The sequence below is a fragment of the Mus caroli genome, unplaced genomic scaffold (genome assembly GCF_978045245.1).
Source record: "Mus caroli unplaced genomic scaffold, Mus_caroli_1 scaffold_18, whole genome shotgun sequence".
Lineage (NCBI taxonomy): Eukaryota > Metazoa > Chordata > Mammalia > Rodentia > Muridae > Mus > Mus caroli.
In genome coordinates, this window is record NW_028227273.1 from 59458513 (window position 1) to 59481977 (window position 23465).

The 23465-nt window shown below is 45.8% G+C and overlaps 1 protein-coding gene across 1 annotated transcript; it reads right to left on the reverse strand.

The window, feature by feature from the left end:
• Positions 1-11336: 11336 nt before the first annotated feature.
• Positions 11337-17681, reverse strand: LOC110312454 (H-2 class II histocompatibility antigen, A beta chain). The gene is made up of 6 exons (XM_021186051.3): positions 17506-17681; positions 15882-16154; positions 13222-13503; positions 12806-12916; positions 12243-12266; positions 11337-11650 (listed from the first exon to the last, which is right to left on the reverse strand). Exons 1-6 carry the CDS (start codon positions 17594-17596, stop codon positions 11637-11639), a joined length of 795 nt encoding a protein of 264 aa, XP_021041710.1. The 5' UTR covers positions 17597-17681; the 3' UTR covers positions 11337-11636.
• Between the last annotated feature and the right edge of the window lie 5784 nt (positions 17682-23465).

Sequence of the window (23465 nt, forward strand, 5' to 3'; positions counted from 1 at the left end):
ACTCACCAACTGCTGTCTGCATGCTTAGCATTAGGAAGACATTGAGGCTTCTTATAAAACCTTAGGAATTTCCATCCATACCAGCTGCATCAGTGAGCTTAGGATACAATGCAGAAAGCACAAAACATGACCCTCCATTTCATCTGCCTTCAATGGGTGCACTCTGAAGAGGCACAGCCCCAGAGAATTCATCCTAGGATTACTTCTTGCCACTGATAAACCTTTCCTGCTATTATTACATAGTCTAATGATTCCTGGGTATCAGCCCACCCTACTGAGCAAATTTCCTGCAGATCAACATGAAGATGAACTTTCTTGAATTAATGCTGTTCAGGTGAATTAATGACTTTACAGCATTCCTAATTTGGTTCAAATAAGTTTAGGAAGAAAGTTTAAAGAAATGGTTTTAGTTGTGCCCCCTCCTCATAGAAGAGTAGGTAAAGGTTGCATAATAAGGACTACAATGAGCTTTCATAAATTTCACTAAGACAAACAGGCTTGAAACAAATTTGTGATCAAGGAAAAACATTCATTCTAGGTCAGATCCAAGGATGAAGCCACAGGTGTGCTCTAGGATAAAGCAAGGCCATGTGAAACTGTTGCTTTGAACTTATAGTGAGCTTATAGAGTGAAACACTGATTTGTACTCACTATTGACATCATCTGCAACTCCCCTTTTATCTATGAGGTAATTTCATAAAGAATTTTTGTCTAAGAAGGTATAAATTGACATAGAGAAGAAATAAAGTGTGGGTTTGGGGGCTGTGCCAAGTGTATATATGTTTATGTCTGTCTATCTATATATATGTTCATACATAAATATAGGTATATGTGCATGTATACAAGTGTGCACGAACACTTGTAGAATTGATGAAACAGGTAGTCAGGCCCAGCCAAAGTGTGTGTGTGTGTGTGTGTGTGTGTGTGTGTGTGTGTTGCAGTAAATCTCCAACCCAATAAGCCCATGCAGAAAACACACAACTCAGTTATAATATTTGTAAGCTGTCTGCCTAGATTGGGCAGATCTACCACTACATTACTCTATTCCCCAGCTATGAGATCTCTTACTACCAGGCCATGTGGTTCTGCTCCATCTTCCTTCCACCTCTTCTTCCCCTTCCTCCCTGTTCCCTACTCTTCCTCTACTCTTTTACTCTCTCAAATCTCCAGCCCCACTTCTCCCTTCCACTGCCCAATCACAGGCTCTAGCCTTTATTTGACCAGTTAAAATGGGGAGAAGGTTCACATAAAGTCACCTGAGTAAGTGATCCACTCCTCAAGAGGGCAGCCCCTCTTGAGGAAGCAGAATCAACATCAGAATACAAACAGTACCAGAACAACCCACAACATCTGTGCTTGACCTTCTTCCTTTCTTCCTGAAGTGGAAACTTCAGGGTTCTTTGGAAAATTGTTTAGATGGTGTTTTGCTGAGGCAAACACATAAAGGAATGTTTTCCTCAAGTGGACACAGGTGAAAGACAAAGGCAGACTAGAGAAGGAACATTTTGCTGAAACAGACACAGGAGAGAGGATGTTCTGCTAAAGCAAGTACGTGAAAGGACACATGATGAAGGATTCTTTGCTAACAACACATGTGTATTGGTCTGCCTTACATTGCATAGTTGAGTGGCATTTGTCTGAATTCCATAATGAGAAAAGCACCAAAAACCTTCTGCAGATAGTGTGCTGCAGTTTCTTGCCACTTCTGCAGACTTGGGCTGATTGGCAGAGTGATGTCAGCTGAGACAGACTCACATGCTGAGGCAAGACCTGTGGAGGGCATGATGTTTGGAGGGTATAAATAGAACTTGATGGACAGGGACATCGACTGAGCTAGGCTTGCTAGCTATCTGTGCAAAGCTTGTGTCTTGTGCCTTTACTGATCTTTGCTTTGCTGAGAGAGACACAGTCAAGAACTCCTCCTAGCATCCCTCCAGGATGAGGCGGAGGCCTGGCTGTCCTTGCTAGGTTGTGTCACCTCTGCTGATTCATGCTGCTAACCAGACTCTACCGAACTGGACTGCTGGTGTATCCATGAAGTGTTTGTGAGTGGATCGAAGCTGCCACTGCTTGCTAACCTGTGCATTGAACTGCCGATTTCCAGACAATACAGATGGGAGTTTCTCCAGAAAACCTTTCTAAACAGGTTCATTCCCCTGCCCCTCCATCTTCCATATCCTTTCTTTCCCACTACCTCTGGAGGGTAGTTGGCTACAAAGGAGGTTAAAGTGTTTAAGAACCATCATTAAAAATAGGTGTATGAAAAAATTAAAGTTACACTTCTTTTTCTTTTCTCTCTGGCTCAGGAAGTGATAACGAACTCAGAGACACTCTCCTGGCCATCCAGAGGCCCTTGAGCCAGAAGGAAAAGGACTCGGAGATCTAAGCCTTTTTCTTAATCCTCTGCTTCTACCAGCAGAAGTTAAACTGCCAGGAACCAGTGGCTTTTGGCCACAGAATAGCAAAGAGTTAAAGAAGGTAGAAATTGCAAAAAGCAAGCAGCTGAACTGGCAGATGTTCTACAACAGTCTGCTAACCTACCTAGGCCTAGTCCTGGAAGATTCTAGCCTCTGTACAATCTAATCTAGGCCTAGAATGTTTTCAGCCTCTGAGACTTACAGTTGAATAGCTCACCCTGTTCTTTCTGATCTCTAGCTGGCTTGTTCAACTCAGCTGTTCTGGCTCAAACTCGTCTCTAGGTTATTTATTCAATCTGGCTTTTCTTCCGGTCTCCATCCAAATTGTTCTCCACAAACTCTACTGTATTCCTGTACTGTACTCTCTTCCCGCACTGTCTGCCTCTCTATTAAGTAGCTTCCCTTTTATTCTTCTCATGAGAGTTGGGCATATCCTATTCTAACAAATCTTTCTCTGGTTTGTCATTATTTTTCTACCATTCAATTAATTATCACTTTCAAACATGGTTGCCTCCTTCCACAGTTTACTTTACTTCCTGTGGTGGTTTGAATATACTTGGCCCAGGGAGTGGCACTATTAGGAGATGTGGCCTTGTTGAGGAATTAAATTAAATTAATCCTAGCTGCCTGGGAGTCAGTCTCTCCTGGTTGCCTTTGGATCAAGACCTCCTTCTCCAGGACCATGTCTGCATAGACCCTGCCATGCTTCCTGCCATGATGATAATGTCCTGAACCTCTGAAACTGTAAGTTAGCCCCAGTGAAATGCTGTCCTTTATACGTGTTGCCTTGGTCATGGTGTCTCTTTACAACAATGGAAACCCAAACTAAGACACCTTCATTGTTGGGGATTAAAAGTAAGTACTAAAGGCATGTCTGTATTCCAGCCAGAGTGATTAAAAGTGTGTGCTAAGGGCTGAGCTACATGGTAAATAGAAACGGATTCAAATATCTTGTAACATTATTCCAGTAGGAGAATGAGTGGAGGGCAAAATAACTAAAATACAGTCAAGTTTAGGATCTAATCTGTCCACTTAGGCACCTTGTATTCTCCTTTCTATATGGGCCAACTCCTTTTCTGCTTCAGCTGTTAATTTACATGAACTGTTTATATTTGAATCACCTTGCAAGGTTTGAAACAAATTACTTAACACTGGAGTAGTTAATCCAATAGTAGGGCATAACCAGTTAATATCTCCTGATAATTTTTTAAATCTTTAAGAGTTTTTAATTTATCTTCTCTAATCTGAACCTTTTATAGTTGTATTTTTTGTTGATTGAGTTTAAATCCAAAATAATTTATAGCATTTCCTTCCTGTATTTTTTAGGTGTAATCTGTAGTGCCCAGTAAAGTAAAATCTCTCATGTTTCATTAAACATTTTATCCTAAGGTATCTGTAACAGAACCAGTCAATAAAATAACAATGTATATTGTGGTAAATATTATTTGGGGGTTTCTACCTCACCTTAGATCATTTAGTTCCTAAATAAAAGACACAAAACCTTTATAGTTATAATAAGCCTTAAAGCAGTAGAGCTGGGCAAATATCAACCCTCTGTGCTGTTTTGTCTATTTCCCTGTCAAAATCCGAGATATCACTGACCATGTTCCAACTAGACCACTCTTACTCCAACTGACTGGCCCAAATGGCCAAGCACTCATGATCCACCTACCTCATGGTGCCTTCTTCTTTCCTCATCCCTTTCTTCTCTCCTTGAGGTCCCTGCTTCAGACCCCGAGCTTGAGAACCTTTTGTTCTACCCTTTCTCTTCTGCTCAGTCCAGGCTGTAGGCATCTTTATTGACCAATCAGGGATAACTTAGGGGGCAAGATTTACACAACATAAGGTGGTATACATGAGGATCTCTTGGTCATAGGCAACCAGATCTTGGGATACAGAATTTAGCATTTGAATATATAGCAGCAGCAGCAGAACAACTCACTATACATTTGATGGTAAATAATGAACTGAGGAAATAGTCTACAAATTACTTCTAGCAGTTGTTGCATAAAATATTGACATACATTGGACAATTTAACATTCTCTGAGGGAAAACATTCCACTGATATCTTTTCACAGGTTTAATATTACTATACATGGGCACAATTAAAGCAAAATTTTCCCTGTCTTAATAATAATAATAATAATTTTTAATATTTTGAATCAATAACTATTATGGGCCAATCTCTGGGTGTTTTGGAAAGCAAAGGAATTCAAGGCTGCAAAGACCCTATAGGCTGAGTTACTTTATTTACAACTCTTAAATCTGTTAACATTCTCAATTTTCCAAATTTCCTTTATATTGCAAATACAGGAGAATTCCAAGGACTAGTAGACTCCATAATATGTTTAGCACCCAATTGTTCTTGCTCAAGTGCCTGTAAATTTTCTTTTGCTAAGATTCACTGGTCTATCTATGCAGGCTTATTGGTCAGCCAATTTAAAGGCAGGGCTGTTGGTATGTTATTAGCCGTAGTTCCTAGTCTAAATTTGGAAAGTCAGTTTGCTTTGTCCTGCTTATAGACAACCTGTGACCCTCCTTGATAATTTTTTCCAATACCTTTTCCAGTAATATAACCCATTTTAAACATCATTTTATGAGCTGTTTCTAAAATTTGAGGAGCATTAAATTGAGCTCCCCATTGTTCTAAGAAACCCCTTCCCCATAGGTTTATGGCTATGCCAGCCACATATGGTTTTAACTTCCCTACTTGGCCTTATGGCCCTATGTATTTAATCTAATAAACAAAACACTCTATTTCGCATGAAATGACATTCTGTTACCTATAAACTGAATAGAGACTTGTTGCAAAGGCCAATTTTGATTCCAAGATTATAAATACCTCATCTCAACCCCAGTGTCCACTAAGCCTTCAATTTCAGTATCACTTACCATTGTAGTGATTTGAATATGCATGGCCCAGGGAGTGGCACTATTAGAAGGTGTGGCCTTGTGCCTGACAAATACAGAAGTGGATGCTCACAGCCATCCATTGGACGGAGCACAGGGTCCCCAATGAAGGAGTTAAAGAAAGTACCCAAGGAGCTAAAGGGGTTGGCAGCCTCATAGGAGGAACAACAATATGAACTAACCAGTACCCCTAGAGCTTCCTCGGACTAAACCACCAATCAAAGAAAACACATGGTGGGACTCATGGCTCTAGCTGCATATGTAGCAGAAGATGGCCTAGTCGGTCATCAATGGGAGGAGAGGCCCTTGGTCCTGTGAAGGTTCTATGCCCCAGTATAGGTGAATGCCAGGGCCAGGACTGGGTAGGTTGATGGGGGTGGGAGCTAGGGGATTTTCAGAGGGGAAACTAGGAAAGGGGATAACATTTGAAATATAAATAAAGAAAATATCTAGTAATAATAAAAAAAGAAAGTGTGGCCTTATTGGAGGAGGTGTGTCACTGTGGGGGGTGGGCTTTGAGACCCTCCTCCTAGCTGCCTGGATGCCAGTATGTCTTCTGAAGGAGATGCAGAACTCTCAGCTCAGAACTCTCAGCTCATTCTCCAGCACCATGCCTGCCTGGATGCTGCCATGCTTCCTGCCTTGATATAATGGACTGAACCGCTGAACCTGTAAGCCAGCCCCAATTAAATGTCCTTATAAGAGTTGCCTTGGTCATGGTGTCTATTCACAGCAAAGGAAACACAAACTAAGATAACCATTAACCTTAATTTTGGCCTTTCATAATTAATAAGTTTGCCAAAATACTTTCTTCCCAGTACTTTCAAATATGCCTGTCTTTTTTTTCCCTCTGTTTTGGTTTTTTGAGACAGTGTTTCTCTGTGTAGCCCTGGCTGTCCCGAAACTCACTCTGTAGACCAGGCTGGCCTCGAACTCAGAAATTCACCTGCCTCTGCCTCCCAAGTGCTGGGATTAAAGATGTGTGCTGCCACTGCCTGGTTTACATTCTTTTTTAAATCTCTAAGTTTCCCACAGTTAAAGCATCGTGTTCTCTGAGAGTTAAATAAAATCTTTAGCTAAAGCTTGTCCAGTTAAAACTGCATTGTATACAGAAGATCCAATATCAGCAGTAGCTTTTATCCAAACATCTAGCGAGGCACCTTGAGATTTTAATGGTCTTACACTTTTTGGCATTCTTTATTTGCATTTTCAAAAGCCAAAGATTCAAGTAGCATATTTCTTACTTATGGATCTGCTATCGATCTTAGCACTGCTGAAATTCATCTTTGTAAAATTCAGTGTAAGCCTCCTCAGGACTTTGAGTAATTTTAGCAAAAGATTTAGTCCTTTTTCCCAGTTCTTCAACTCTGCCCCAAGACCTTAAAGACCCTAAACACTTTAATGTCTTTAACAAGAAGGGCTCTGCTTGGTTTAATTCTTATGTAAACATCTGGATTTTTTATTTTTATATTTTGGTTTTCATATTATTTCCTTGTCTTTGGAAAATAACCTTTTTCTCTTAAGAGCTTTTCTATTTGTTTTACTAGTATTTGAGGTTGTGCAGTAAATTCAGTATCTTCCTCTTCTAGGCCTATCTCATCTGAAGAGCGGAGGAAATTCCTCTCCTTCTTCCTCACCTGTCTCACTTCCAGTTTCTTCTGAGGAGCTTCTTCACTTATTGACAGATTATCGTGATAATCCTACCCTGATATACATTAGATCTGTATATTTCTGACTGTTCACTCTGCAATGGTTCTAAGGCATTTGAAATAAAAGTACATAGAAAGCAAATCATCATAGGTATTTCCTCTCCACTCTGGTGGGCCCACCTTAAAGACCTTAGCACTTGTTTCCATACTGAAGATTTTAATTGAACATTTGGAGTGGCTTGAAATCATAGACAATGCTGTTTAACTAATGTAAAGAGCTCAATAATCTTTATTTCACTCTTACTCTGCTAACTTCTGATAAACATTGAATTAACTGCACATGCCTCTGCTCTTGAGAAATTACTCAGACAAGCTGGTAAATTTCATATGACCTCTGTCCAAATCCTGGAGACACACTTACCTCCTTATAAGCACAACTTCTTTCACCTCCAGTCCCAGTGAGTCCAGACTCCTCTCCCTCTTGGTCCACAATGTTGGGTGTCATTTATTGATTGATGTTGGTCATAGATGCCAAAGTAGAGAGAGAAACTCACCAAGATGCTAAGCCTTCATTTCTCAAAAAATCAGAGGGGTCCAGCCTTTTTAAGATAGACTGACATACAGCTAGCTCACTCCAGTTACTTTATTCAAACATTAAATAAGGTTAATTGGGGCTGGGAAAGGTTCTAGTTACCAAAGGTATCTTGCTTTTGCTGCCAGTGAGAGCAGACAACCCACACAAATCGCATTTCCTTGTGACCATGGCTACCCATAATCAAAAGTAAGAACTACAGGTTTTCCAGAAGTGTCTTAGGACCAAGGTGGCTATAGCTACAAGTCTTCATGTAGCACCAAGTGCAGATTCTCTAGAGAAACATTTCTTCAAGGTTTAAATAGTCTCAAAAACTATTTTTCAGCCTCTACTGATTGACCCAAACATTAAAAAGAAAAAAAAAAAAAAAAAAAAAAAGCTTTGCTGAAACATTTCACTCAAAGACAGACACAAAGGCTTTACTATACCCTATCACTACAGGGGTGTGTTGGGGAGGTAGACAGATGCTCACAGGCTAATAGCCATGGCTGCTCTTTCAGGGAGAATGACTTAGGTCTCCAGCACCCACCTGTGGCTCATAATTGAAATGGAAACTTCTAGTTTCTTTGGAAAGTCAGTTGTGTCAAATGATGTTTTGCTGGGGCACACAGTGAAAGAATATCTTACTAAAGCAGATATGTAAAAGAATGTGTGATGAAGTATAAATATGACCCCACAGACAGTGGGCAGAGAGCATTGGTTTGGTTTGCTCCGCCTCACTATTCCTCAGTAAAGACACACATGTATTGGTTTGCCTTGTATGGCGTTGTTGAGCTCTGCTTGTGGTAATGAATCCATTGAGAGAAACTTGCCAAAGAACTGCTCGAGAAGTTCCTGTGGCTTCCTGCCACTTCAGTGACCTCAGGCAGGTTGGTGAGCCTTGCATTTTCTTTAGGATTGAACTACAGCTGCTGGTTCATGTGTGGTGTCTGCCTGCTAAGAGGACTGGTCTGCAGCTACTGAACCATATTTGTTGTTTGCTATGGGACTGAATTGCTGCCAAAGAAAATTGAGTTCACCCCAAAAGAACCATTGCAAAACCGGCTCATTTTCCCCATATCCTAATAACATTTTTCTTCCACTACCTCTGCTGGGTGGTGGGATAGAGTAAAGGTTGAAAATTCATTAAAAGTAGGTTCTAAAAAATTAATGCCTACACATAACCATCTGCAACTACAGTTCCGGAGAATCTGGTATCCTCTTCTAGCCTCTGAGCTCTCTCTCCCTCTCCCTCTCCCTCTCTCTCTCTCTCTCTTTCTCTCTCTCTCTCTCTCTCTCTGTGTGTGTGTGTGTGTGTGTGTGTGTGTGTGTGTGTGTGTACCTATATCTTGTTCTGGAAAAACCTTGGGGAGCATGTGCAGACTATAGACTCCATAGTTCCCAGGTTGGCAACCTGCATTGCAGCCTGGACCACATAAGATAAAAAGAGAAACTTCCTCACTCTGACCCTGTCCACAAATGAAAAATCCTGCTAAGGTCATCTCTCTAGACCAAGTGTTGAGGCTCACCTATGTTAACAAAAACAAAAACAAAAATACCTGTGGATGTGCTCCAGCCCTCAGGATTGTGGTGACTTCCCTAGGGACAGGTAGAGAAAGGCACTAAGATCCAGAAGTCTCCATGTTCACAGGTGACAGGGGCTCCATCCACTAAGAATGTCAGCTCAGGAGTAACACCATGTGCCTGTGTGACAATGGTGCACCTATGAGCTGGAATGTCCAGTGAGGGGACCAAGAGCCACAGTCAGCTGCACCACTTCTGTTAGGTCTCACATTACTTTACTCATTGTTCTGCCAAAACAAAAGACAGGAGCTACAGGAGCCGAGGGCTATTCTGACTTCAGGAGGTACAGCTTGGTGCTGGAGAGATGGCTCAGCAGTTAAGAGTACTGAGTGTTCTTTCAGAGGTCCTGAGTTCAATTCCCAGCAACCACATGGTGGCTCACAACCATCTGTAATGGGATCTGATGCCCTCTTCTGGTGTGTGTGAAGACAACAACAGTGTGCCCAAATACATAAAATAAATAAATCTTGAAAAAAAAGAAGAAGGTACAGCTTGTTATGACAGGGAAGGTCTATAGCAGGATGGGAGGTCACAGAAGTCCACCATCAGGAAGCAGAGAGAGATGAATGTCCAAGTCCTTCTTGCTTTTATTCTGTTTTTCCCCTTCTGGGACCTCAGCCCATTTAGGGTAGGTTTTCCCACCTTGACTGAATCTAGGAAGCCCAGAGATGTATCTCCAAACTGACCATCAACACAAACTGTGAGAAGCCTTCCAAAACCAAACTGCTACCACTACTTAACAGGCCCCTCCCACACCCCACTCACCATACACACTGTGAGGAAATCTGGAACTCCATGAAGCTGACATAACTGTCTCCATGCTAAGTCTCTGAAACTTAGTTTCCCCAATAATAATGATGAACACTGTGCCAGCTGTTTGTATCTTTGTGCACAGGATAATATTTTTCAATGTTGTATGTTACCCAGGATTTGTTAGGAAGGGTTTCCCTAAAATTATCAAAACATTGGTAGACATACAACAGAGTCAGAAATACACATAGAAAGATGAGATTTGAGGTAGTAGGAGAGATACAGAAAACAGAAACGCAAACAGAGGAGAGAACAAGTGGCAGAGAGTGACAGAGAAGTAGACAGAGGAAAACGGAGAGAAAAGGCTCAGGGCAGTGAACCAGACATGAGACTCACAGACAGGGCGAACACAGCACAGGGCATGTGCACACACAGGAGGGCAGTGAAACAGACACAAGATGTGCACACACCAGAGATGCAGTGAAAGGAGACAGGGCAGATGGAGGAACAGCTGAGGGGAGGTGACTGTCTCATCAGTTATGTGTCTAGTCATGTCTGAAACAAAGCTCTGCTTCCTTACAACAGCAACAAAAGAAGACTAAGTTGGGCAACAGCAATAAAAGATTATAATTTGCAACCACAAAAAGTGCTTTTATTTGAATGACTGTAATCTTTCAAAAATGGTGAGCCTCGGTCAGTCAGAGTGACCTCACAGGACACATGTGAGAGAAGTTATAGGCATCCATCCCCAACAGTTCTGCCTGAAGGAGGCTGGGATGAGAACAGCACACTGAACAGCAGAAGTCCTGGCCATGGGGATGTGACAGCTGGCTCCCGCCTCCTCTGCCCACCCTTACATAGAGTTCAGGGTGCCTCTGGTCACCTTTGTAGTAGAAACTGCTACTTCCCCACAGTTTGGCTAGATCACCTTGTCCCACATAACCCTACCCACCCTGCTCAGTTGTGGAGGTTCGGGATATAATAGTTCAGAGTAAGTTAATTATGAAAAAGAGATAAATGTTTACAGAACAGCCTGTGTGCTGTAAACAGTGGTGTTAAGGTTTGGTCTGTTGCTATGTATTATAATGCTAAATTCTGTATCTGACAGTCTAGGCCTACGAGTGAATTATCGAGGGTTACAAGCATTTGTTGTGCAAATTTTGTTCCTTAATTTAAAACTATGGATTAAATAAAATTGGCTATAGCCAATTACTGGAGGAATTAGAGGTAGGTGGGTTTTGAGTTACCTGGTTGGGGGTGGAGAAGGAAAAGGAGGAAGAAGGAGGGGAGGGAGAAAGCCACCATGTGAAGAGCTGCTGTTCTATGGGCACAAGGCCAAGAGATACAGCAAGTATTTGGGGTACACTGCTGGGGAGGTAGCCAGGCCAGCAGTTAAGAGTAGATTAGGGTTACCACCCATGGCCCCAGCAATTATCAAAGCCAAATCAAATAACCAGAGTCTGAGTCTCGTTTATTTGTAATCTAGGTGGGAATAAGCATACATTGGTTTACTACAGAGCGAAGACAGAAAGCCTGGGGTCCTGCTGTACACAGATGGAGTCTCTGGAATCACCAAGGAGCAGAGCTACAGACAGAGACTGGGGGACTCCAGATCACAAGAGCTGAGGTGGTGGATACAATAGTACCATGCTAGACTCTGAGTCAGAGTGGCAGGTAGACTGGCAGTCAGGAATTCAGAACAGAGACATGCAGGCCTTACAGTTTGAGACAGTCAAATCAGTCAAAACACTGAGTCACTGCAGGAGCCCTGTGGGAGAGAAAGGAAACAGTGTAAGGAGGGAGAGGGGAAGCAGTCACTGAAATGCCCTGACCATACCTGACTCTTGAATCTCATAGAGTTAGACACAGACAGCTGGTGTTACGGCCATGCCACCTCCTCGCCATTGCCTGTGCAAAGGTGAAAGCAGCTAAACCCCTAAACCACAGAACTTCACAGGACACAAACATGTGGGATGTGGAAAAGAAGCCACCATCCTCCCAGGGAATATGGAGAATCCGATCTTTTGGTAAATTGGAGGGATCCATCTCCTCTGCTGGACCTTCAGCCTCTTCCTGCCACTGTCAAAGTCCACGGCCACAGTCGCCAGTGTGGGGCAAGAAGCAGACAACTTCTCGGTGTCTAAACCTGTGGCTCAGGCTCCACTCAAGACGCCACTCAAGTGATGGGGCAACCTCCTGCTGGGGACAACCCCTGGAGCTTCCTATGGACACTGGCTGTGACATAGCAGCTATGACACTGTCAACCTCACAGCAGAGACAGACTGGGAACCAGGACTGTGCCAGGCATAGCTGCCTCACACCCTTCCCACACACCCTCACCACCCTGCAGATAATATTACCTGCTGGAGGAGGGCCTCGAGGTCCTGCAAAAAGAAGTCAGATAGAGAAAGGTGTTATTATAAAAAATAGGGGCCCTCTCACACAGCCCAAGAGGCAACAGTCCTGCAGCTTAGCTGGAATTGTTCTCTCACCAACTGTATTCACTAAGACCCTAAGTAGTGGCCCCCAAGTGGATGAAACTGACACAGGAAGGCCTATGCATTTTCATTGCCGGAAGCTTCTGGAAAGGAGACAGTGAGGGTGGTGGACAGGGACAGAAGTCACAGAATGAGCTACACCATGGCTCTGTGGCGGTCACATAACCAGCAAAATCAGATCCCAGTGTCTCTCCTGGGACCTTCATTTCCTCCCACCTGCAGCCCGGCTCCTTCCTGCAGCACAGCCCACCACCCCCAGTCCAGCTCCTTCCTGCAGCACAGCCCACCACCCCCAGTCCAGCTCCTTCCTGCAGCACAGCCCACCACCCCCAGTCCAGCTCCTTCCTGCAGCACAGCCCACCACCCCCAGTCCAGCTCCTTCCTGCAGCACAGCCCACCACCCCCAGTTCTCCAGAGCTCCTCACCTTTCTGACTCCTGTGACGAATGAAAAGGCCAAGCCCGAGGAAGATCACCCCAAGCACGCAGCCCCCGATGCCGCTCAACATCTTGCTCCGGGCAGACTCGGACTGTGCCCCTGGGAAATAGAGCTGAGTGTCTACAGTCTACTTCAGCCAATTCCTCTGGATATTAGGGACAAGTTCCAGGGCCCCAGTGTATGTAGTGATCTCCAGAACTGCTGTCTGAGAAGATAGGTCAGGGCTCTCCTGATGCCCTGACTATGAGGTGAGAGATATGATTTCCTGTAGGTCTCAGCTCAGTAGTGAAAACAGATCATATAGGACAAGTGATGGGGTGGGTGACATTGGAGGGATGAGATAATAACACCTAAAGTCACATGTCATGTGGGGCCCACAGTCAAATAAAAAGAAATTCCCTTACGCCACTCCACAGTGATGGGGCTCTTCAGGCTGGGATGCTCCACGTGGCAGGTGTAGACCTCTCCCCGCAGAGGGGTCATCTCCAGCATGACCAGGACCTGGAAGGTCCAGTCCCCATTCCTAATAAGCTGTGTGGACGAGACCCCCACCGTCTCCTCCTGGCCATTCCGGAACCAGCGCACTTTGATCTTGGCTGGGTAGAAATCTGTCACTGAGCAGACCAGCGTGTTGTGGTGGTTGAGGGCCTCTGTCTTGGACAGGGAGATGGCGACATTGGGCTGTTCTAAGGTGACAGAAAAGACAGTGAGTGAAATGTGAGGCCATGTGGAGACTCCCCTGGGGAAGAGGCAGGGTGGGAATGAATGCCTAGGTTCTAGCAGTGAATGAAGATTAACTCCACAAATACAAACTTAACTCACTGGGAAAATAACAGTGTGGCCCTGTTCCCATACAATGTGAAATGTAGTAAGACAAAAGAAGCCGGGAGGTGGTGGTACACTCAGGAGGTAGAGCCAGGAGGATCTCTTATGAGTTCAAGGCCAGCCTGGCCTATAGAGCAAGGTCTAGGACAGCCAGGACTTGACACAAACCTTCTTTGTAAACCCACTGTGTATTTAATTTATGTGTAAATAAAATATTTTTATTTAAACTAAATACAAAAATAAATTGTCTTTATAAAGCAAACAAACAAGACAAAAGAAAAATTGATTCCAATTTCAAGTTAATAATTTGGGGGGGGGGATTGCAAAAATGACTGCAATGCGACATCCTTCCTTCATCCCTCAGACTGTTGTGCACAGACACAAGTGTTTCTCGACTGACTTTGATATATTGTGCCCACTACCTCAGAAGCCTTCTTGCCAAGTGCTGTTATCCCTTCAAATTGAAAACAGCATACATGCCCCACCCGGGGATCCATCCCATAATCAGCCACCAAACCCAGACACTATTGCACATGCCAGCAAAATTATGCTGAAAGGACCCTGATATAACTGTCTCTTGTGAGGCTATGCCAGTGCCTGGCAAATACAAAAGTGGATGCTCACAGTCATCTATAGGATAGAACACAGGGCCCCCAATGGAGGAGTTAGAGAAAGTACCCAAGGAGCTGAAGGGGTCTGCAATCCTATAGGTGGAACAACAATATAAACTAATCAGTATCCCCAGAGCTCGTGTATCTAGCTGCATATGTAGCAGAAGATGACCTAGTCAGCCATTATTGGGGAGAGAGGCCCCTTGGTCGTGTAAACTTCATATGCCCTAGTACAGGGGAACGCCAGGGCCAAGAAGTGGGAGTGGGTGGGTAGGGGAGCAGGGTGGGTGGGGGGGGGTATAAGGGACTCTTGGGATAGCATTTGAAATGTAAATGAAGAAAATATCTAATAAAAAAATTTAGCCGGACAGTGGTGGCGCACACCTTTAATCCCAGCACTCGGGAGGCAGAGGCAGGTGGATTTCTGAGTTCGAGGCCAGTCTGGTCTACCGAGTGAGTTCCAGAACAGCCAGGGGTATACAGAGAAACCCTGTCTCGAAAACAAACAAACACACAAAATTTAATAGCCGGGCATGGTGGCGCATGCCTTTAATCCCAGCACTCGGGAGGCAGAGGCAGGCAGATTTCTGAGTTCGAGGCCAGCCTGGTCTACAAAGTGAGTTCCAGGACAGCCAGAGCTATATAGAGAAACCCTGTCTCGAAAAAACAAAAAAGAAAAAAAAGAAAAGAAAGAAAGAAAGAAACAAAGAAAGAAAGGAAGGAAGGAAGGAAGGAAGGAAGGAAGGAAGGAAGGAAGGAAGGAAGAAAACAGCATACATATTTAACTTGTTTAATGTTCGTTTTCTACTCTCTACAACTGTTTTGGTTGGTTTTTTGGGTTTTTGGGTTTTTTTCCTCCACAGTCAAGATCATTAATTCCTGGTGGCCATCACTGTCCCTTGCTGTTAGGAATCAGTTGCGAACAGTTGAATAACAAGGCCACCCAGAAAGCAAAAAAGGAAAACTTAAGCAACCTTTGGGGTTAAGCGTTAGTCCTGATGTAGGAGATTAAATCTGAATATGATGCCTAACCGACCGCTTTTTGGCATCACGAGTGAGAGGCTCTGGGGGTATCAGGGAGTGTGTGTTCTGGAAACGGAAATGAGTTCCTCAGATTTTGTATCAGAAACTTTAGTATGGCCCAAGTCAACACAGTCTCCCTCAGAGAAGGAGGAAAATGACAGTGAAGCCTTCGGGTCAGCGCCAGGCAGCAAACAGCCCTCACGAGACAACCGTGGCCCTCAAGGGACCTGCGGAAACCAGGAAAACAGAATGGCGGGGAGAAACCACAGGACGCCAGAGCTACCGCGCTAAACCGCTTCTGACGCGACCCTGGCCGCTCACGCTCACCCGGGCGCCCTCTCCCCTGAGTTGGCGCTGACAGGGGCCTGAGGTCACAGCAGAGCCAGGGGTCAGAGGGCAGCTGGGCCTCATGGGGCAGAGGGCAGAGGGCAGAGGGCAGAGGGCAGAGGGCAGAGGGCAGAGGTGAGACAGGAGGGAGACTCCAAGGAGGCGCTAGGCGGTGCAGGGCAGACGGGAGGAAGGGGGCCATGCAGCTCCTCACGCGGGAACTCTGCTCCGCGTCCCCTCACGGCCCGCCGCGCTCCCGCGGGACCCGCCGCGCTCACCAAGCCGCCGTAGGGAGGTGCGGGTCTCCGACCCCTCGTAGTTGTGTCTGCACACCGTGTCCAGCTCGGCCCGCCTTCGCTCCAGGATCTCCGGCTGGCTGTTCCAGTACTCGGCGTCTGGCCGCCCCAGCTCGGTCACCGCGCGGTGCTCGCCCACGTCGCTGTCGTAGCGCACCCACTCCTCCCGGTTGTAGATGTTTCTGGCCACGAGCCGTATGCGCTGCGTCCCGTTGGTGTAGTAGCACTCGCCCTTGAACTGGTACACGAAATGCCCTGCGGACGGACGCGGTCAGCCCGGGGGACAGCGGGGACCACGCAGACCACGGCTCCCCGCGGCCCCACCCCGCGCCGGCGCTTCCCGCGTGGGGCGGCCGCTCTCTGGGGACCGCCGGGCCTCGGGGCCTCGGGGCCTCGGGCCGGGCAGTCGCTTTGCCGCCCCCGCCCGTGAGGACCCCCGCTTCGGCGGAGCACCGGGCGACGGGTAAGGAAGAGCAAGGGAGGGATGGGGCGACCGGGCTCGTCCTCACAAGAATACGCCTCAGGAAACGCAAACGGCACTTGGTACGTTTGGAAAAAAAATAATAATAATAAAACTAAGGAACACCAAAAGTTGGGTGGGTAGAGGGGGGATGGGTCTGGGTGGAGTTGGAAGAGGGAGTAAATATGACCAAAACTGTACGAAATTCTCAGCGAACTAATAAAACTAGGATACAAAAAATAAATAAAATATTTGCCAGTTTCTGCTACCCCACCCCACCCTGTGGGACTCTCTCCTGTGTGCAAAAGGCCCTGACCCCCTAGGGGGCACTCGTTCTCAGGAGAGCCCCGACTACAAAACCGACAAATGGGAATCCAGGCAACCTCTGGGAACTGCCTGCTTGCACTGTCACTCCACGCATCTTAAGGGTAACTGCGAGACCTAAGACACCTCTACCACTGGCTTAGGGGACTGGGGCTTTATATACTCTCTGCCCTCCGAACTAGGACACCTCCGCTCACCCCAGGGTATGTATCACATATGTCCCTTCTGGGCCTAGTGTTTTCTTGGAAATTCAATTTACTAACTCAGTGTTTGAGTCCTGGATTCCATTTGACCAAAAAAATTAGGTTTCTTGGTCACTGGCTTCTCTCTGAGTTGGACGCCTAGAGTTCGCTCTCTTAAACCTCCACTCCACATGAGGAGTTGTCCTCAAACATCGGGACCACAGACCATCGCTGGTCTGTTTCCCCACTTCAGAATCTGGCATTTCCTCCAGACAATGTACGGGGTGGGGGTGGGGGGCACTGGTATTGTAAGCCCTGTAAGGGGAGTGGGTGAGGGCACTGGTATTGTAAGCCCTGCTGTCTCCCCATGCACAACCCTTATCTTTGGTGGTCGATTTAAACTCTGCCGCCTCCTCCTCCTCCTCCATTTATATGCCAGGCTCGCCCCGTGCGGCGGCACCATCCTAACTCAATATTAGAACACAGAAGTGAGAATGGAGTCTCACCCTCTCTTCAGAGAAAGGAAATCTATAGTAAAATCAGGATTTTGCCACCCCCTCCCACTTCCCAGGGCCCCCAGGGTCCCTCAGAACACGACCCCCAGAGTGCTGGCTCTGGAGAGCCCTGCCCCGCCACTTACTTTCGGAGTTTCCGCCCTCAGTCCCTGGGCTGCTCAGCACCATCAGCACCACCACAGCAGCTGAGAGGAGGCTGGGGATCTGCAGAGCCATCTCTAAGGCACAGGTAATGGCAGTCACCAGGACTCACACCTGCTGTGCCCCCTTCAGAAAGCAAAGTTCTGTAGCCTAGAGTGATCTGAAATCCCAGAGTGTCAGGGTTGGTCCCAAGTGAGGAACCAATCAGCATTGAAGCTGAAGTCTGTCATCTGTCTCTGGGTAGACTTTGTTTACAAAGGCTCTCTATCTATGCATGGCATGGTCTGTTTCTTCATGAGCCCCACTGGATGAACGTTTGAGGTGACTGCTCCTCTCAGTTACAGAGTAAACTTTTCCAAACTGCAGACTGCCTGTGTTTGGGGGTTTAAAGAGAAAAGTGCGTGAAGTATAGACAACTTTGGGGAAATTATTTCAAATCTACTGTTCTTACACTTGAGGTTGTAGTGGGAGAAATGAGTGTGACATGTATTAGGAGACAGAGAAATCATGTTTTGTTACATCTGACCCTCTGGGGTGCCTCAGGTGAGAAAGCAGAGTTCTTGGGGAGTCGCTGAGCCTCTTTCCAATCCTGGACTTCTCTTTGTAAAATGCAAGCCATGTTCCCTGAACTGTATTCTAGGTTTTGATAAGCTCACATGGAAGAGCAGTGTGACGTGGTTAATAATGGAAAGCATTGAGCTGTCGTGTGTACATGTTCGAAATGGAAGGTTAATGTGTGTCTCAGCCCTGCTGGCTCATGCACCTTCCCCATGCAGGAGTCTTCTGCATTCACGATATTCCAATGAAAATACAGAAGTTGATCAGCCCAACATTGCTCTTGTGGATTCTTCTGCTGTTTAAATCCTCCATAACCATGATGTCAGCTAAGGAAAACTGCACAACCTTTTAGGGCTTCCAGATCCAGCTGCCTGGAATTTCAAGGACAAAAGGCTAATGGTGTAAAATAGCAGCTTCAGGAAGGGACAGCCATAGGTTTGTCGCACTGTGCCAGGCTGAATGACAGTCATCAACTTGTGCTTCAAATACATCTCTCCTCAGGTATACACTACTGAGTCTAATTGTCCGTCAGCTGGAATGGTACCTGACAAACACCAAATGACTAAACAATAAGTCTCTTTCCCTGAAACTACAACACTATCTCTATTGTTTTAGATCCTAGTTAAACAGGGGTCAGGACCTGAAAACAGAGTTGATGAAGGAAAAGGGAAAGAGGTAGAGTTGGGTAACAAGACCATCCCATGGGGGCTCCAGCAGCGCAGGTGAACTGCAGCATTCCAGGGTCCACACTGGCACCCTGATGTAGAGAACCAGAGAGGGACCGCCCTGGGCTCCTACCAGCAGCTCTGCTCAGGATAGACACAGATCTCCTAAGCCTAGGCAGGGAGCATGAAGGAGAAACATCAACTCAGATGTGGAAAGGGTTAGCAGACAAACATGGCCATTCAGGGACCATGGTGGTGGATGCTCTCAGCCCCCACGTCAGACCTCCACACAACAATCTGCAGCCTCTGCCTCTTCTACACCTTCCCTAAGATGAAAACTAATAGGCTGTATCCTCCGCTGTGAAGAGAAGAAGCCTGTATAACACAGGGGATTTCCAGCTCTCCCAGGCCTCTTCACACAGGCTTTTCACCTAGCAACAGAGCATCATCAGGAATTCTTTTTCTGATTGGCTGATATCTTATTAGAAAACCAGTGCCTTGGGCTTCTGCCAGCTCCTGCCCAGCCTAGCCTTCACTGAGTCCTCAGCAGGGTTCATATCCATACTGTATCACACGAGACAGCCACCCACTTCTTCCCTGGCTTGAAAAGAAGGGAACCCCCAAACCTCAGTCGCTGGTGCCTTCCATGACTCACGGTGGTCCTGTGTGAAGACAGGACACTTAGACTGTGGGCAGTGTAGACCCATCTGGCTGCAGAATACAAACTACCACTCATACTGGCCAAAGTTTACAGGGGACATCTTCAGTTCACAAGAGTAGGAGAAAAGAACTGTGGACCCCTTCCGGGGAACTCAAGAAGAAACTCTCTCCTCCCTTGAAATCAGTGCTTCAGTGGGGCCAACTGTGAAACCAGTAATCAAATTGCCATGACGAGGGTCACCCAGGACACTATTGTGTCCACTCGAGGTATCAAGGCCCCACAGCTCCTCCCAACACTATTAATATAACGCTAAGAATGATGTTGAGTTTTCCTTTAATTAAAAAAAAATACATAACAAGCAACTATCCCCAAGTTTTCCTTAGTCGGCTTGAAGTTATTTATACACTTCCACTACTCAGCTCCTGAGTGATGAGTTACATTAACTTCCATTGTAAATATAAAATGTGTGTTTTTATTCTGCAAGTTTTTCTCTTTAAGTAACATCTTAGAAAAGACAAAGAGTCACACAGGCAGTGAGCTGAGCACAGACAAGCCCTCTGCACCTCAGAAGATTCAACTTCACTTACAGAAGAAATGCGCACACACCACAGGCAGTGGCTTGAAGCAGATGTAATGTGTAAACATCTCTGCAATCTGTGGTTACCACTTTTGCATTACAGCCTCTATCTTGAATGGCTACTGAATCCACATATTAAAGGCTTGGCTGCTGTCCAGGCCATTACTGAGAGAAGGCAGAAGCTTTAGGGGGTGGCGCCTAGAAGGAAATCAGCCGTTGGGTGTGTTGGGGATGTAGAGGCTCTGGTCCCTTCCTGGCTTCCAGGCTGCTATAAGATCAACAGTTTTTCCCTCTGAGTCCCACAGTGATGATCTGCCTCACTGCAACCCAAAGGAAATGGAGCCAAGGGACTATGGACAGAACTGGGAGTCAAAGCAAACTTCGCACCGTATAGACTGGTTCTGATAACCCCACAGTGCTCCTGGAAGGGGCTTCATCGCGCTGAAGATGTAAACAGACCTGGACTCTCACAGAAGGGTAGGTGAATGACCAGGTTGCAACTTACAAAAATAATAATAATTTCCAGGTGTGGTGGACTGCACCTGTGATCCAGAGCTTAGAAAGTTGAAACAGAAGGATTAACATGAGTTTGAAGTTATCCTGATTTAACAGCACATGTCAGGCCATGAACAACTACATAGAAAAACCCAGTGTAAATTTTTAAAAATGAGGAAAAAAAATACTAACTGTCCAATATGACACCGGGTATGCTAACTGGAAAAATAGCACAAGTTAAATTAAGTTTAACTCTAACCCTAGATTCTAGGCACTATATAAACTCCTTTAGAAATGCATAAAAAATTTTAAGGCAACAATATCATAAAATAGCTTCAAGGACCTGTTACAACCAGCAAATGTATCAGTTATAAGGGAAAATTGATAGAAATCAGAGTGGTGACAGGGCCTGGTGATCTAAGGCTAGAAGGAGATGCCTGGTAACACCTGTGGCCTTTCTGACCAAAACCTCACCTCCCAGGACCCGGGAAGGAAGAAACTGCAGAGCTACCTACCTACCACCTCCCTCCAACCCACTTGTTCCTCTTGCCCCAAATGAGAGCCAACACCCACAAAAACACGGACTTCTTGGAGCCAAGGAATCAAATCTCCTTCCCCTTATACATCTTCATCAAGCTGTAGAGACTCCGGGAGTAAAGGCAGCACCCGGTGTCACCTGGGCTGCTCAGGGGACAGACCACACCTCAGCCCTTCTCCATGACATCTGTCCTCCGTCTTTCCCACTGTCCCACATATAACTCTGCTCTTTCAGGGGACAGCTCCTCTCAGAGAATTAAAACCATACCTTCACCTCATCTTCACTGAAAACGGAGAAGACAAGAAGCTCTCCTGTTCCCACGTGAGCAGAGCCCCACTGATGTGGAAACACAAGGCTGTGTTTGGGAAAAGCAGAGAGGACAGACACACACACACACACACACACCCGGGGAGGGGAGCAGTAATGGTAGCACCTGCTGCTGCCTGCATCTCTGCTTAAACTGACTGTGGGTAATTAGTTCTTGATGTGAAAACCCAATGTTTACTAATCATACATGTCTATTTAATCTTTAAATACCTACATAAGGTGAGTATAGCTGGACCTGCCAGGACATGCCTTTAATCCCAGCCCTTGGGAGGCAGAGGCAGATGGAGCTCTGTGAGTTCAAGGCCAACCTGGTCTACACATCAAGTTACAAGTGATGTGGGACTATATAATAAAACGCTAACTAAAAGAAAAATGCGAAGTACAGGATCAGATTCCCCAACCTGTACAGTGGTTACTCTGTACATTCATAGTCATGCCAGCATCTATGCATCTGATGTTACTTCAGAAGTGTTTGATTTTATTGGTCAGACAGCTACTTAAGCTGATACTAGACATTATAACACCTGTGGTCCCTGGGCTGTCCACACAGCTGTCTGCACAGACTTTACCCCTTAGGACCTTAGAGGAAAGGGCACACTCAGCAACAGCAGCAGACTTCCATCCCTAAGACAGAATCCATGCAGGATGTGGAGAACGCTGGAGGAAAAAGTCCAGGCAGACTCGTCCAGTTGTCCCACGTGGGTAGTGACAGTGGTCATATGAAAAAGTCCAGACCACCAGCAATGAGAGGCATAGGGCAGATGCTTACGTCACACTCCTCTGAAACTAGACTGCTTGTATGCCGACTGTGGCTCCATTGGACTCCACACAGGTTGCTTAGCAATTCTGCATCAGCTTCCTCATCCCTAAACGAATGGTGATTGTCACAACACCACCTTAGGGGACCAGTGTGACGACTGGGTGAGTCAGTATTTTGAGTACACAGCGAGGTACTTGGTAAGAGGTGTGTTCTCCACAGTAAGAAAGGAGAAACAGCATAGCAGAGAGACAGCAGCAGGAGACATTGTCAATATTATTATGGCTGCAGGGGCTTGGTAATGCACCTGCTCACGTGTCTGACCTCAAAGGACACTGTGGATTTGGGAACAGGGTCCCAGTTCCAACCACACATGAGAGAAAGAAGGCAAGTTTGATTTTGATTTTGTTTTTTTAATATTGAGTGAGGTGGAAGACTGGAGCAGATTCCATTTTTTTTCTTGAGTTCTACATTCCTCCTAGACTAGACTCTTGGGATCTCAGAGGCTTTAGCTGTTTCCCCCATCCCCGGCTCGTTCCTTATGCCTAGCAAACCATGAAATCCTGTTGACTCAGAAGCTGTGAGAACCAGCTACTGGCTGATGATGGGTCTACAGCCATTCCATTCCATTGATAGAGCTGAACCAGGAACATGCACGCTGGTGACTCAGAGTCGGACCCGTCCCATTGGCGTGTCTCCTAGATTTCCCTGGCAGGGACATACATTAAGGTGGTGACACTGAATACTCATTTGCTTCCACAACAGCTAGTGCTAGAGCACCCATGGCCTGATTGTGGCGTGGAGTGCTCTATGTCCCCTAGTCCCATCGCAGACCCCATGGTCTCCCTTTGAAATCACATAGTTCTGTAGACACAAGAGCAGGACATTCCCCAGGAGGCATGCGCCTGCACAAGGGGAACTTCCCACACAGGTTTTCCTTCCCCTAAACTTTAACATTCAAACCTCACACTTACCACTAAAGTGGAAATGAAGACATGGATGACAAAGAGGTTTTACAGAGGCTGGTTTCTGATCCAGCCAATGAGGAGGGAGTGTGAGGCAGCATCACCAGTCTCCAGCAGACTAAGTCACCAAGAAGTCCTGCAAGAAAAACAGAAGTGCAACTGGAAATTGACATAAAAGAAATGATGCTGGAGATTATCAGGAATTACAGACAGGTGGGATTGTGTAGTAAAGTATGATGTGTCATAGTCTAACATTTAAAGAAACAATCAAAGTCCCCAGAATATTAAAAGAAAAATGTTTAGACTGGATTTTTTTTTACCATTTTTCTCTATGTGTATGAATGTGTGCCTGTATAAGTGAATGTAATGTGTGTGTGGATGCTCTTGGAGGCCAGAAGAGG